Here is a 14,066-nt window from a genome sequence, read left to right as displayed (position 1 = left end):
ATGGGTACCCTGCATACGTATGCTTGCCCTCAAACTATTCTTAATGTGCAATAGCTAATCAAAAGCAAGTCAATCCAGGAAATCATCAGGAGTTTGTTCAGGCACTTTGGGATTCAAGTTCTGTAGAAAGTTTATTCTTGACATCTCAGGTTTATTCTGGAAAGTAGTATTTATCTTCCGAGAACTGACCATTGCTGCCACTGAGTCATACTGAGGATTAGGCTGAAATACGGCATGACTGCAGACATATCCAACACCTTCAACATGCACAGTATGCTCTCTAAAAAAGTCTACTATTTCTTGACTGCAGGCAGGGAAGGTAAAGAAAAGCAATACGGGCGTCAAAAGAATCCCCAGAATCTCCCATAGAACGTTAACTATTCTATAGGTATAAAGGGTGCAAAACTCTTGCTGAATAGATTTACTATCCATGTTTCTCTGCCACCATTCTGGCAAATAATGAGTGAAATAAGCTACTTTACGTAAAGCTTTTTCTGGGTCAAAAATAAGGGTCTCGTCTGGAATCAAAGAACGCATAGCAGCTATTAAAGAACCAAATATACCCAAATAAAATATGACAGTTCGATCCTTCGTCAGTTCAAATGTCATCGTTATCTCTGGGTCGAAAAGGGTTATGATCACCAGCACGGCTGTAAAGCTTCCTAGAATAAAGGAAACATACTTTACGCATCTGATAACATTAAAATCGGGAAACTGGGATACATAATGGGAAGCATATTCATAGCTATTACTAATTCTCTCATCGAAAACGTGAGGAAGTTCATTATATTCGCGAAACGTCCATAAAGCTAGAGGTGTATACCTTCGTATACCTAATAAACTAGGGTTCTTATGAAATTCATCGAAGTACCGAAAAAAGTTATGAACCAATAAGTAGACGGCAACAATAGGAGAGCATAAGCAATTCAAAAACCCAGCCACAATAAAGCGACGTCGAAGTTCTTCTGCGAGACGTTTTCGAGAATTGACATTTCTAAATGTCTCCAATATTTGACCTTGATCATCAAAAACAAAGTTAAAAATACACCAATTAATGTTCCACTCAGTTGTGTGTGTAAGTATCCTTTTCCTCAGAAGGGGCAACTCAAGATCAATAACGTCGTTATTTATTAAAGCAATAAAGTAATTTTCTTTTCTCATAATTCTATTTGTAATTGCTTGTGCATCTAAACGTTTCATATTATGAAGAGATACCACACGGCCATCTTCAGCTGTTAAAGCATTCACGTTTTTTAGTTTGTATAAGCGATACAATATCCGCTGCCATGAAACGGTTGCCATATCAGTACTTGAGATTTTAAGCGCATGAATGAAAAATTCTCGAATATGCCATAACCTTGGTATGTCAGTAAGGTAATATATCCACAGCGCACACAAAAAGCTCATAAACAGCCATAGAAAAAGTGTATCCAAAGGAGACATTTGAGCAATGCAATGTGACTTCGTAGCATTAACCAAAGATCCGTGAGGAATAACGGCAGACCAGTCGATGCAACTAGTAATAAAGGTCGTGAAGCCAATGACAAATGATATGGTTAATATCTGAAACAACCTTTGAACAATCATACAGGAAAATCCTTTTCCTACGTAAAAAGAATACACTTGCTGTAGAAAGTAGTCTAGGTTTTCAACGTTCGCCCAGCGCCAAAGAACACGGTCATGAGGAGTTAAACGATTCCATAAAGTCCGTGCTCCAGAAAACTCATTTCTTGGAAGTTGAGTGTGTACTGATTTGTTTGGATAAGCGCTTGAAACTTTGTCTCTGTCAAGTTTTCCAAATCTTTCGTTTGGCGAGGAAGCCCTCATTGAAGACGAAGCAGCTAGAGGAAAACGGTTCATTGAGAATTTTGAAAAAGAAGCTGTATTGGAGTTCTTTACGACAGAACGGACATCATGTTTTGGTTTAATCGTTTGTTCTGCTGAAGACTCGAAACTTGTTGGATTGATTTCGTTGGTTTCTGAAAAATCAAAAGACTTCTTTGTTCCAAAGCTTGTTTTATTGATAGTTCCTTTAGACGTTGATTTCGAAGGTCCAGTTGTCGGATGTTCTTCAACGGTTGAATGTAGTAAGGGATTTTCATCATCACTGTCTAGAGACTCCTGCCATGCTTCTAACGTTCCATGGTGATTAGGAACCTCATCCTGTGCCTCTATATCCCCTGTGGTTTTAAAGAGCAATTCATTTCGCCTTGGTAAATAATACATACTGTCATCCGTCAAAAAAGTCAAATTCTTTGTCCCTTCATCGGCAACTTTTATTTTTTTCTTAATTCTTCTACAATTTCTTCCAATTGTTCTATACGCTTTAATGCTTTTTTGTGGCTTTCGTTCAGTTTATTCAAATTGGACTGTAAGTGCGTAAAAACACTACTCAGCAAGTGGCAGGAACTCTCTATTAGTTCACCACCAGGAGGTAGTTCTTCTAACTCTGTGTCTGTGAGTTTTACGGTGCTATCGGTATCATCTTCTCTTGCCGTTTCTTCATTATTTAAACGTCTAAAACGCTTGTGGTATGAAGAATTATCGCGCACTTCATCTGTAGGACTAGCAGGTGAAGTGAGTACGCGATTTTCAAAATTTAAAGAAGGATATTCAGACAATAATTGAGGTTCATATGGTAGCGAAACTGGAGGTGTATTTGGGTTTGATTCAGGCATCTCTAAAGCAATAACGAGAAAGGTACCTTACTGATCAAGATTTGAATTGGAGAAGAGATGAAAATAGTACCCCATCAGTTAATGAATAAAAATATGAAACGTTCATTTTCTATTTTACTAATTTTTATTTTTTTGAAACTAATTAAGGACTTATAAATTTTTTAATAAACCTTCTAAAGTAAATGCGAACACTGATGGCATCATAATAATTGACTAAGAAATTAACATTAATATATTCAATTCATTCCTGAAACACTATCATGTACAAAATTTACAATAACTAGATGCACAGAAGCTCTAATTTAGAGCTTCTGAGAATACTGCGGATAGATGCTTTTTCGGTTCCATGCCAACGCTGACACGGACCAGATTTCGATTGATGCCGTTCTCTTCAGCCCAGTCCAATTCTTGGTAATGTGCAATGATAGTGTAAGGGGAAGCCAATGTAAAATTGGTGCCTAAAGAAGGCCCTTTTGCAACACGAATGTGATCATAAAAGCGTCGTGCATCACATGGATCATGAAAAACAACGGATAATAATCCTCCGTAACCTCCATTATTTCTTTTGCAAGCTTCGTAATTGGTCGATGAAATATTGTATTTCGGATAATATAGCTGCTTCACTTTAGGACTCTTCCGTAGTAACTCACATATAACTTCGGCGTTTTCGTTTATGACCTTTGATCTGTCAGCAAAATCACGACTATTTCTCTCCAAGGTTAAGGCATCCTCATCATAGAAATTATCCTCATATAATTTGGTCATTCCCTCCTTCAGTTTTCCATACAAGCGGCTTAATGGATTCAGAACTAAACTACCACCCATGACATTACTGTCTCCACTAAATATTTTTGTTAAGCTGCTAACAACCATATCAGCATATGGAAGAACTTCCACATTTAAGAAGTTTCCAATCGTTTCATCCACAACAACCGCAAAATCGTACTTGTTGGCGAGGCGTCGAATACGGACGAGATCAGGAGTATTTAGTAAAGGATTAGAAGGGAATTCACAGAATAAGCCCAAAACCTTTTCTCCACTTTCCAAAAGATTTTCGAATTCATCCAGCTGAGAAGCATTGCCAAGTCCGTAAAAATAACAACCTTGTCCCCATTTCTCTAATATTTTCAAAGTATCAACATAACAAAATCCAAAACAAACGCTTTTCCTGCTACCATCCAGAGTCTTTCTGAGAATGCGATGAGCATTGTAAATAGAACTCATGCCAGTAGGGAATAGATATACATCTTCATGGGTCAAGCCTTTAATCTGTCTTAACTCGCTTTCCTTTTCATAAGGGAGAGTTTTTTTTAAATCAACTTCATCTTCCAAAGTTCCAGCAATTCGCCTTCTTAGAACAATCTTTGCGGAAGTTGCCAAGCTTAAATCCAAATTACGGCCATATCGTTCCTCTAGGTAACGACTTACATCGGTCATTTCAGCTTCATTGGATTGATTATCGTCACTCATCCAACTCTGTAAAGCTTCCATGTCATGAGCAGAAGCATAGCGGCTTCTACTTTTGCTTTTCAGATGTAATAAAGATTGTTTATACGAGCCTTGTTTTGCCATAGTTTGGACTAACTTAAATGCCTGTAAAAAGCAAGCAGCTCTTCGGCTGGAAATACCTTCACCAGTATGTTGCCAAAACTGCTTCGCTACGCTAAAGTATTCACAGGGAAACAAAACAGCAAAGACATTAGGGATATGAATGTCTTTAACGCGATCAGAACCTAGAGTCCTGAGATGTGATTTTAAAGATTGAGAAGCATCAACTATAGGAAGAGTAGATGGTTCCAGTTGAGCTTTCTCAGCTATAAACTCAACGCATTGCTGAGCAATCGACATGGAAGGATAAAGCATTGTATCGTAATTATTCAGATTTAGCTTTTGAACTTCAGGTGACTTTTTAACTTTGCTAGCGCAGTCTTTAATAAACGTATTTATGAAAAATCTAGGATAGCCTGTTTGCATCCTTGTAGCAACGTCAGGATCCCCTTCCTCATATCCAACGTTAGCTTGCCATGTTGGCAATGTTACAGAAATGGCATGGTCGGTATCAGCAGGAATTGATGACCCAGTTTCGGTAGGAGGATTAACAAGGTACGACAAGTTTAGACTCATTAGTGCTTATTCAACTACTACTCTTCAATCAAAGAAATGAAAGGCTAAATATTTCCTAGAGTACTAAACTTCTATTGTTTTACAAAACAAAATACTTGAAATTAGAATATGGGTGAATTTTGAAGTGGAAAGTATAACTCATCTAAGGACTTCTAAGTATGACCAATTATGTGGTCTGTTAGAATTTAGATGAACAGAGATAATAAGAACAAAATTAATGCACTCTTTCAGTAATAGCGTAAATAAAAGTAAGTTAACATAAATGAATATGAGGTGCCAATATACTCCTTCAGAAATAAGAAAAGTGACATCCTTTTGAAATTACTATTATTGAAGCAATCTACACAGATTCTAACCCTATATCATATTTTTAATAATAACCAAATCTTCATTCTTTTCCGAGAGTCCATTTTTAACTTTCATCATTAACAAAATTGCCGCGGCGGTGGTACAGTGGGAATTTTTCCCAATGTAAATTCAGGCGCTTGAAATTGTTGAATGAATTCCGGCGGAAAATCGGAAGGTACATCTGACACATTTGTGCTTGTAGTTTCAGGCATAGCAGAAGACGCTGAGGGAAAGCTCGGAGCAGGTGGCTGTTGTTGAAAACCAAAATTACTGTTACCCATGGGTTTGTTCATAGAATCGTTGTTCCCTATTCCTTGACCTCCTTCTGCAGTCGGTTGACCAAATCCAAATTGCTGATTTTGACTTCCCATACTAAAACTAGGAGGTGCAGCACTCGCGCTTTGAAATGACCCAAATATACTTGATGGGCTTTGAGCTTGGTTTGGATTCTGAAATCCACTATGAACATTATTTTGCAACATTGGATTAGTCGGCTGCTGAAAAGCTGTCTGGCCAAACACGGGAGCATTAGAAGTACCAAAAGGAGAAGGATTAGGAGGATTTTTAGGCTGTTCAAAAGTTTTTGGTATATTCATGGAATTATTTGCTTGAGTTTGAAAACTAGCCTGTCCAAACAATGATTGACCAAAGGCCGGTTGCTGATTATTAGAAAACCCACCGAATGATGAAGGAGTTTGGGTTGCAAAGCCAGGAACACCAAATTGTGGACTATTCAGTGCATTCTGGGAAAACCCGCCACTAGAGAATGCATTAGGAACTGCTGGTTTATTGTTATTAGAAGAAAATGGGGAAGCACTAGTCTGATTACCAAATACAGACGTCGGAGGAGCAGCTGAACCGCCGAACCCACTGTTTGGTGGTTGATTCTGTTGAAATCCAAATGCAGGAGTCGAACTGGTAAATGGATTTTTGTTTTGGTTTGAAAATGCACCGAAAGAGGCGTTATTATTTGACTGAGTGTTGTTAGTTGGGGTCGTATCGAATATAGATTTCACTCCTGTCTTGCCCACTAAACGATTTCTCATTTCATTGACAGCACCTTCTCGATTTGTTAAAGCAGTCTTTTGTTTATGACTAATATCATTTAGCAGTTCGGTTTGGCGTTGCTCATATTGAGGAATGGCATTTGCTGCTCGTGCTTGATAAAACCACAGTCTGAGTTCCTCTGGAGAAACATCGCCACTATATAAAGAAGGGAAAAAATCTTTCACACTATAGCAAGTTAAAGGCCATAAAGGCTTTTCTGATTCCAAGTTTGTAGTAATGAAACCAGCCGTCTTAGCTATAGGTAAATATCGATCCAATTCGGCCCTCTTCAAATGTTTACTATCAGCCCACTTTGCTGATACATATTAGTCAATCTGTAAATAAAAATTTAGCTTTTACAACATACGGGGTGCTGCGTTCTCTGAACGAAAAATATACGAATTTGTACCAGGCTTTAAATGGGGGTAGACATGCTCAAATCTACAATTGGTTCCGTTACGACAACGGTCTGTATTGGTTAGCAATAGAACTTTAAATAGAATCCATACTCTCCAAAAAGAATTTGCAAACTGCCATTTTTCAAATTATATCGAGCTGAAAAACTTTAAGAGTTAAAGCGTTAAGGTCTTTTTAAACAAAATGTAAACGTAATAAATAAAGTATCTCCACACTATTGCACTTCTAGTTTAGTTACTATGCCCAGTACATCGCGTTCACAGTGTTTGGTAGTCTGTGCATGAAGTAACAAATAATCTTCCACATAGTGGTAGTAGGTGTTAAGCACCCTAATAGAAAATCGAATTCTAGCTTGTCGAATTTGAAGATTTTTGAAATAAAATATAGTGTAAAATATCTTCTAGCCATGTTTTGTATGAAAGGTTTTCCTTACGCCAGATTCTTGAAATTAACGCCCTTATGACTTGTGCTGTAATTTCCTTTTCTTCTAGATATTTTATAAGAGATGACTTTAATACATTAGGAAGTTTTTTCGCCTTGCGTCCACGATATCTAGAACTCTTTCTCAACGCAAGAGCAAGATCAGCGGAGGCAAAGGATGAGTCTTTGTTTTGATCAAATAAGAGACTATCGAAGATAATCTCATCTTTATTTAAGATAAGTGAACAAATCATAGTTCCCTCATCCTATATTTTGTTAGTAAGGCGAATGACCATATTGTAGAATTTATCAAGTCATGCTGGTACATACTTTAGTTATTTGTACATAAGTAGGTATAGACTGTTGAAAGTAACCTAACTCATCTAGGCCATCACTTTTTTCTTCTTCCTCTGTCTGCTCCACATTATTTTTGTCAGTATAAGAAGCCCTCGCACTGTAAACAGGTACTGTGATTCGTATTCTGAAGGTCTAGTCAGCAACAAAATTTCTTCAAAAGATAAAAATTTAAGACTAGCTAAGCCTATAATTCTTGTATACTGAACATGAGTACAAATGTCTTACCTTTCATTCTCCAGTTCCTTGGTAGCCGCAATGTAATTCCGTAGAGGGTTTTCGTGAATAGTAAACGAGCGTAAAGCATGTTCATAATCTTTATTCGGAGTTGTTTCACCTAATACCTGGTTCACAAATCCTAGTTCCGAATCCAATTTCAAAGCAAGTTGTTCCATCAGAATACCGCTAGTAAACCTACGCTTCGGCCTTAGCAGCGTAAAGTAAGAAAATCCTCTATTTGTAAAGGAAGACCCATGCTTGAATAGCCCTAAGCGACTTGTCAATAGCGTCTGTCTAAACATTCCTACTATTCCTAAATGGTAGACGTATTTGCCTATTAGATATACCAACTAAAACAATACGAAGTTATAAGATACTAACGTGTGCCAAAAACCGATAATATACTTGTATAATTCAAATAAATCATATAAAATAAAATTACGTTAATTGAATGTGCTTTATTAATTAGTACTATCTAGAATTTAGTATACAAAACAGAAAACATAATGCCGAAGGAGTATAAGCATTCTATGCACTGTAACCATATTAATCCGTGTAAAGAAAAAGGATAATAATTGAAATAACTTGGCATCACCAATTGCAACGTGAGAAAGATGGATTTTTGCACATTTTGTAAGGTCATAAAAAGCTAACATAATAGAAAAAGAAAAAAAAAAGAAAAAGACAAGGTTGCTTTACGCTATACTCTAAACGGAAGCGGTATAGAATTGAAACTTTTCAAAATTGTTGACGCTTTAATAATATGCCAATGGGTAGGGAATCCCATATTGGTGAGATATGGGATATGCAGGTGGATACCAAACACAATTAATCTGCTTTGATGATTTCGGTTTAAAGCTTCCATTAGACAATGCTGGTTCCGGTTGTTTCATAAAATATTCAGGATAATGAGGTGATGATCGAAAATTCTGCTGTTTCGCGTTTGCGGTAGATTGAGATTTGGATATTTGGTATTTCTTTTGACTGTTCTTGTTTCCTTTTACGTCTGCAGATTTTGACCGAAGAGCATTTTGCTGACTCTCAGCGTTCCGCCTTTGCATATACTCCTCATGGGCCTTTAAAGCAACTTATAAAGTTAACTTCTTAACAATTGAACAAAAAATATCTAATCATACGTTTATGCTTCGTTTTCATTACAGGAGCATAGAATCCGGATTCCTTTATGATATGCCTTGACAATGAGTTGGCTAAAGAACGTTCAGTTAATAGATTTCACAAAATAAGTCATACCACAAGTTGATTTTTCCATTGGACGTATCTGTCATAAAGATACTACGTGAAATAATTGATATGTAAAACCTCCAAAATAAGTATACTAATCAGTTTCCTTTTTACTATAACAAAATTTGTTAGGCACTTTATGTTTATGTTGTAAAGTATAAATAAAAACCCATACCTTTTATACTGCTTCTTCGATTGTTTGTTTACATAGACCTAACCACATACTCGACTTATAAACAGAATCAGTAAGACAAGAAAACAAATAAAATAGAAGCTTAATGCAATGAAATTGAATCTATCTCTTCGTAATACATATCCCCAGGCGGTCCAACAGCACCAGTCTTCATAATGCACAGTTTTGATAGGCTCATGTTTTGAGCCCATGAGTAGTTTACGAACTTCTCCAACACTGGCTTTGCATCAAAGTGCTTTAAGCGCTTTTTCCCTCGTTTCATATATCTTGCGTTTAACAGTGTACAATGTAATGTTAAGGGACGATTGTCTTTAATAAAAATGCCAGCATCTTCAAAGGATTTTCGAAGGTATTCACAAAATTTCTGAACATTAACTCGTCCATGCTGCTCTTGAGGTACTGCATACAAGACGCGAGCCTCGTCAGGCGATTTTCCAAAATAAGAGGTCCCTTGTAAATCGATTGTTTGTAGCTCATCTCCATAAGCCTTTTGAAAATTGTCGGTGTTATTCTTCAGATGATTTATAGAACGTAGCACATCCTCCTCTGAGTTTACCGGGATCATTCCAATTGTCAAATGAGACACTCGAGGTCCACGATAGCTTGTACTCAGAAAAGAATTTCCAAGAAAATTTCGAAATGTCTCAAATGATTCTCTTAGACAACATTCAGGAAGTGGAAGAGCAAGAAAAAGAAGGTTAGGATATCGAAGATTAAACATCGGTTTTGACTTGAATACAAGGCCGTAAAATCCAAATTCGCCGAAAGGTTAAAAATGTAACAAGTGTTGAAAGTAATCCTATACAAGAAGAAATAATATTTACTCAATGACTATAAAAGGCTAATCCGTTGCAAATAAAAGTTTTGTGAAACTTCATCAAGAACCAATTTGGTTTACGAGTGTCTTTCAGAGTAGTTCTTATTTTTTTTACCAAAAAATGAATCCTTTAATTTGCATCATTTTTAGATATAAAATGAAAACTATTTATCAGCTTTTACTGCTATGCACGACATTTTTATGCTCACACTACTTACTGTTAGAACCTGAACAAGTTACCACAACACCAAGTCGGTGTTAGCAGAATATTTAGGTAAATGTATTAAATTTTCTGTTGATTCTTTAAATTTACTATTTGATTAAAATTTTTGTCTTTTTTGGGAACGAAAGAGAGACTTGAAACGAGAAAAAAGGTTGAAGGAACGAAGAAGTGAGAAATACTTATATAATTGCTTGTTCGTATGGAAATAATATTAGATCATTATGGCACAACCTAGCTCATACAATTCAAATAATTCTACCTCGGATCTGAATAAAATTGTCCTGGACTACCTCTATAGAAAGGGGTATTCTAGGACAGAGGCAATGCTGAGGTTGGAAATTTCTAGCGTAGGTGCAATTCCGGAAGAGCAACAAGATTGGCATATTGGCGCACCAGAAACTTATATCCAGGTATACATTCTTCTCAGGGATTGGATTGATGGAACTCTAGATCTCTACAAGCCTAAACTCCAAAAGACGCTTTATCCAGTGTTTGTTCATTCATATCTAGACTTATTACAAAAAAAAGAAAAAGATATGGCGGCATTCTTTTTTGACTCTTTTCGTGGAGAGCATGAAGTTCTTCATGGCCATGACATTCGTTTACTTGATGAACTAAAGACAAACTCTGATGCAGACGAAAGCGAAATTTCACAGCTGTACAGAAAGAATAAATATAGAATAAATCTAACGAAAGCAACGTTTGACTTACTGGTTCAATTTCTTTTTGACAATGAAGCTAATGGAAGTGGAATTATAATTCGTCTTCTAAATCAGTACATTGATATTAAAATAATATACGCTAAAGCAAATGAACCATCAAAACCGGATGTTCAAACTATGCTTGAACTAAATGCTGATAACAAAAATTTAGATGTTGAAGAGCAACCAGAAGGAATACCTGGACATTCAGAACAACTGTTTGATTACAACAAGCAAGATATATATCTCGGGAAGAGAAAAATACCTGAAGAAGTGCTTCCTGAAATCAAAGCAGTACTGGAAGAACGGGATAAAGGTCTTCAGGAGAAGCCGTTTCTTGCTTCAACACATCCGACATTGACGCTAAAAGAATTGTTTGAAAAAGAACAGGAGAGTATTGATGAAAACGCCGATAGTGTACCACCTGATTTACCTTTGCCCTCTTTGCGTATGAAAGACATAGAAGCGTATATTTCTTCCCTGGATAATCGGCGTAACTCGCTGCGTTTGGGAAGAGATGGTACCCCGCCAAGTGTTTTCATGTATACTATGCACAATACCTATTCGTCTCTGAACTGTGCTAAATTTTCTCCTGATGCTTCGATGTTTGCAACAGGGTATGCGGATTCCTCGGTTCAATTACAGATTTCAAAAAATTCCGGTCCTCAGGGTAAGCCATTTTTTATGAATTTATATACAGAACACTAACTTCGTGCAGCTCTAGTGGGTAATCAAAACGAACCTTTGGATACAATTAAACTTATAGGACATACGAGACCAGTATTTGGGGTTAGTATTTCTCCTGATAATGAATATATTCTCTCATGTTCAGAAGATGGGTTCAATCGTCTTTGGAGTAAAGAAACTCAAAGTACTCTTGTCAAGTACGCAGGACATAATGCACCTGTATGGGACGTTTGTTTTTCTCCATATGGTTATTACTTTGCTAGTGCTTCTCATGACCAAACTGTTCGTCTGTGGAGTATCGAGCACACTGCCCCTCTCCGAGTTTTCGTCGGTCATCAAAACGACGTTGATGTATGATATATTTTTCCTATTAATTTAATTGTATTTTCTAACTTTACAATAGTGCCTCTCCTTTCATGAAAATGCGAACTATATAGCCACTGGATCAAGCGATCATACTTGCAGATTTTGGGATATACGTACTGGTAACACTGTACGAGTTTTCACAGGACAAAATTCTTCTGTGTCATCAATAGCCTTATCACCTGATGGATTGTTAATGGCATCTGCAGATGATACTGGATTCGTTCATTTATGGGATTTACGGACTGGTTCCAAACTAGAGGTTTTTGAAAAACACCAGAATCCAGTCTACTCTCTTGCATTTTCTTACGATAATAAGACTTTGGCAACTGGAGGCGCTGATACTGATATCAATGTTTGGGATATTAAAGGCTTAAATGGTAAGGCGGAATCTGCTGAAGACAATTTATTGTATAATTTTAAAACGAAAGAAACGATTGTTTATGATTTACAATTTACTGAGAGGAATTACTGCTTGGGGTTAAGTGCTACCTAATTAGTTGTCTACTGTCTTTTTTTCCTTTTCATAGAAAGGCTGAAACGTGTACATAATAGGAATTCATGAAGCTATATTTATCCTCCAAATCAACAAAGGCATTTCTGCTTTAATGAATATGTTATTTTCCATATAAAGAAAAACACTTCCTACAAAGATGACTATCGAAAAATTTCATAAACAGCCTTCTCGGTATGAAATAAATTTGTATTTATACATGGCCGTAAAGAATTTGACATGCTACTTTAAATGCAAGTAGCACACCTTTGAATATTTAGTCGCTATATTAAGTGAATCAATGAGAAGATATCGAAAACTACGAAGTTTTAATAGAATCTTCAAGCATAACTGATTGTCGTAAGGAATTTGTTTTTCTTTTTTGAACGGATGGATTATTATTTACTACTAAAATAGTTTGTATGACACTTAACAATATGTATTCTTTAAAATCATAATCTTCAGAGACATCTTTAATATATTAGTATTCCATAATATACTATGATCTGAAGTTTATGTCACAGTACCGTTTTCATTTCTTGGCTACGTGTCTTGGATTCTTTCGATCACCACCACCATTACCTTTTTCTTATATTTTCCAAGATGGCTATTAAACTCGAAAAGCCCGATCAATATAAAGAGTTTCTAGACAAATTTGACGTGTTCTTGTTTGATTGCGATGGTATTTTGTTCATGTTGCATGCCCAATACTAACAGAACTACAGGCGTGCTTTGGAGTGGTAATGAGCCCTTGCCTGGAGTTAAGGATACCATGGAGCTATTGCGCTCTTCAGGTATGAAACATATTGGATTCACTATGATAACCATTTGGAATAGGCAAACAAATTATCTTTGTTTCAAATAATTCTACCAAGTCTAGAGAAGATTACATGAAGAAAATTAATGCACACGAAATTGAAGCAAAGTTGGAAGAAATTTATCCTAGTGCTTATTCGTCTGCTATTTATGTAAAGAAGGTTTTGAAGCTTCCCGAAGACAAGAAAGTGTTCATCCTTGGTGAAGGAGGCATTGAAAGTGAACTCGACCGAGTTGGTGTCAAACATACTGGTGGTACTGATGCTTCTTTAAGACGCGCTGTCAACTCTGATGATTTAAATACCATCCGTCCTGACCCTTCTATCGGCGCCGTTTTGTGTGGCATGGACAGACATGTCACCTATCTTAAGTATTGCATGGCTTACCAATACTTACAAGATCCTAACTGCGCTTTTCTCTTGACAAACCAAGATTCTACATTTCCTACAAATGGCACCTTTTTCCCAGGATCCGGTTCCATTTCTTACCCATTAATTTTCTCTACTGGTCGTACTCCTAAAATTTTAGGAAAACCGTATGACGAAATGATGGAGGCTATTGTTGCAGGCGTTAACTTTGACCGTAAAAAGGCTTGTTTTGTTGGTGACCGCCTTAACACCGATATCCAATTTGCTAAAAACTCTGGTTTGGGTGGTTCTCTTTTAGTTCTCACCGGTGTGAGTCAGGAAAGCGAAATATATGAGAAAGATGCTCCTGTTGTACCAGATTACTATATCAATTCCCTCGGCGATTTAGCTAAAAAAGCTTAGTTGCCCACATTTGTATGAAAGAATTTATCTCTTTTTGGGAATTTACCGTTGTTAGAATTTTATCAATCAAATTTAAGCTAGATTTTGTTTATTAGAGACGTAGTACAATCTCATTCGCGTAGAATTCGTATAAGCTTGTATAGCGATATCGCAT

General features: G+C 36.6%; 9 protein-coding genes across 9 annotated transcripts; 2 read left to right on the top strand and 7 right to left on the bottom strand.

Moving 5' to 3' along the window:
• Window positions 1-69: 69 nt before the first annotated feature.
• On the bottom strand, window positions 70-2,226 carry SOCG_00239 (autophagy associated protein Atg9; the record flags this gene model as incomplete). The annotated part of the gene is made up of 1 exon (XM_013162659.1): window positions 70-2,226. One exon carries the CDS (start codon window positions 2,224-2,226, stop codon window positions 70-72), a length of 2,157 nt encoding a protein of 718 aa, XP_013018113.1.
• A 50-nt stretch (window positions 2,227-2,276) lies between these two features.
• On the bottom strand, window positions 2,277-2,678 carry SOCG_00238 (uncharacterized protein; the record flags this gene model as incomplete). The annotated part of the gene is made up of 1 exon (XM_013162658.1): window positions 2,277-2,678. The coding sequence occupies one exon, from the start codon at window positions 2,676-2,678 to the stop codon at window positions 2,277-2,279; it is 402 nt and encodes a 133-aa protein (XP_013018112.1).
• A 101-nt stretch (window positions 2,679-2,779) lies between these two features.
• Window positions 2,780-5,056, bottom strand: SOCG_00237 (cystathionine gamma-synthase). The gene has a single exon (XM_013162657.1). It carries the CDS (start codon window positions 4,800-4,802, stop codon window positions 2,976-2,978), a length of 1,827 nt encoding a protein of 608 aa, XP_013018111.1. The 5' UTR covers window positions 4,803-5,056; the 3' UTR covers window positions 2,780-2,975.
• Window positions 5,057-5,227: 171 nt separating this feature from the next.
• On the bottom strand, window positions 5,228-6,734 carry SOCG_00236 (nuclear rim protein Amo1; the record flags this gene model as incomplete). The annotated part of the gene is made up of 3 exons (XM_013162656.1): window positions 5,228-6,513; window positions 6,565-6,666; window positions 6,707-6,734. 3 exons carry the CDS (start codon window positions 6,732-6,734, stop codon window positions 5,228-5,230), a joined length of 1,416 nt encoding a protein of 471 aa, XP_013018110.1.
• Window positions 6,735-6,961: 227 nt separating this feature from the next.
• Window positions 6,962-7,909, bottom strand: SOCG_00235 (Mam33 family protein; the record flags this gene model as incomplete). Its single annotated transcript, XM_013162655.1, has 3 exons — window positions 6,962-7,300; window positions 7,365-7,515; window positions 7,617-7,909. The coding sequence occupies 3 exons, from the start codon at window positions 7,907-7,909 to the stop codon at window positions 6,962-6,964; spliced, it is 783 nt and encodes a 260-aa protein (XP_013018109.1).
• Window positions 7,910-8,032: 123 nt separating this feature from the next.
• On the bottom strand, window positions 8,033-9,097 carry SOCG_00234 (uncharacterized protein). Its single transcript, XM_013162654.1, has 3 exons — window positions 8,859-9,097; window positions 8,744-8,815; window positions 8,033-8,694 (listed from the first exon to the last, which is right to left on the bottom strand). The coding sequence occupies exons 1-3, from the start codon at window positions 8,875-8,877 to the stop codon at window positions 8,363-8,365; spliced, it is 423 nt and encodes a 140-aa protein (XP_013018108.1). The 5' UTR covers window positions 8,878-9,097; the 3' UTR covers window positions 8,033-8,362.
• SOCG_00233 (uncharacterized protein) lies at window positions 9,032-10,087 on the bottom strand. Its single transcript, XM_013162653.1, has one exon. It carries the CDS (start codon window positions 9,761-9,763, stop codon window positions 9,125-9,127), a length of 639 nt encoding a protein of 212 aa, XP_013018107.1. The 5' UTR covers window positions 9,764-10,087; the 3' UTR covers window positions 9,032-9,124.
• On the top strand, window positions 9,989-12,891 carry SOCG_00232 (transcription factor TFIID complex subunit Taf5- like). The gene is made up of 3 exons (XM_013162652.1): window positions 9,989-11,453; window positions 11,502-11,821; window positions 11,874-12,891. The coding sequence occupies exons 1-3, from the start codon at window positions 10,304-10,306 to the stop codon at window positions 12,327-12,329; spliced, it is 1,926 nt and encodes a 641-aa protein (XP_013018106.1). The 5' UTR covers window positions 9,989-10,303; the 3' UTR covers window positions 12,330-12,891.
• SOCG_00231 (4-nitrophenylphosphatase) lies at window positions 12,826-14,041 on the top strand. The gene is made up of 3 exons (XM_013162651.1): window positions 12,826-13,008; window positions 13,052-13,120; window positions 13,164-14,041. Exons 1-3 carry the CDS (start codon window positions 12,930-12,932, stop codon window positions 13,910-13,912), a joined length of 897 nt encoding a protein of 298 aa, XP_013018105.1. The 5' UTR covers window positions 12,826-12,929; the 3' UTR covers window positions 13,913-14,041.
• Window positions 14,042-14,066: the final 25 nt, after the last annotated feature.

The sequence above is a fragment of the Schizosaccharomyces octosporus genome, assembly GCF_000150505.1.
Source record: "Schizosaccharomyces octosporus yFS286 unplaced genomic scaffold supercont6.2, whole genome shotgun sequence".
Taxonomy (NCBI): Eukaryota; Fungi; Ascomycota; class Schizosaccharomycetes; order Schizosaccharomycetales; family Schizosaccharomycetaceae; genus Schizosaccharomyces; species Schizosaccharomyces octosporus.
Note: the sequence above shows the minus strand (reverse complement) of the source record. Positions and strands in the feature narration are given on the sequence as shown.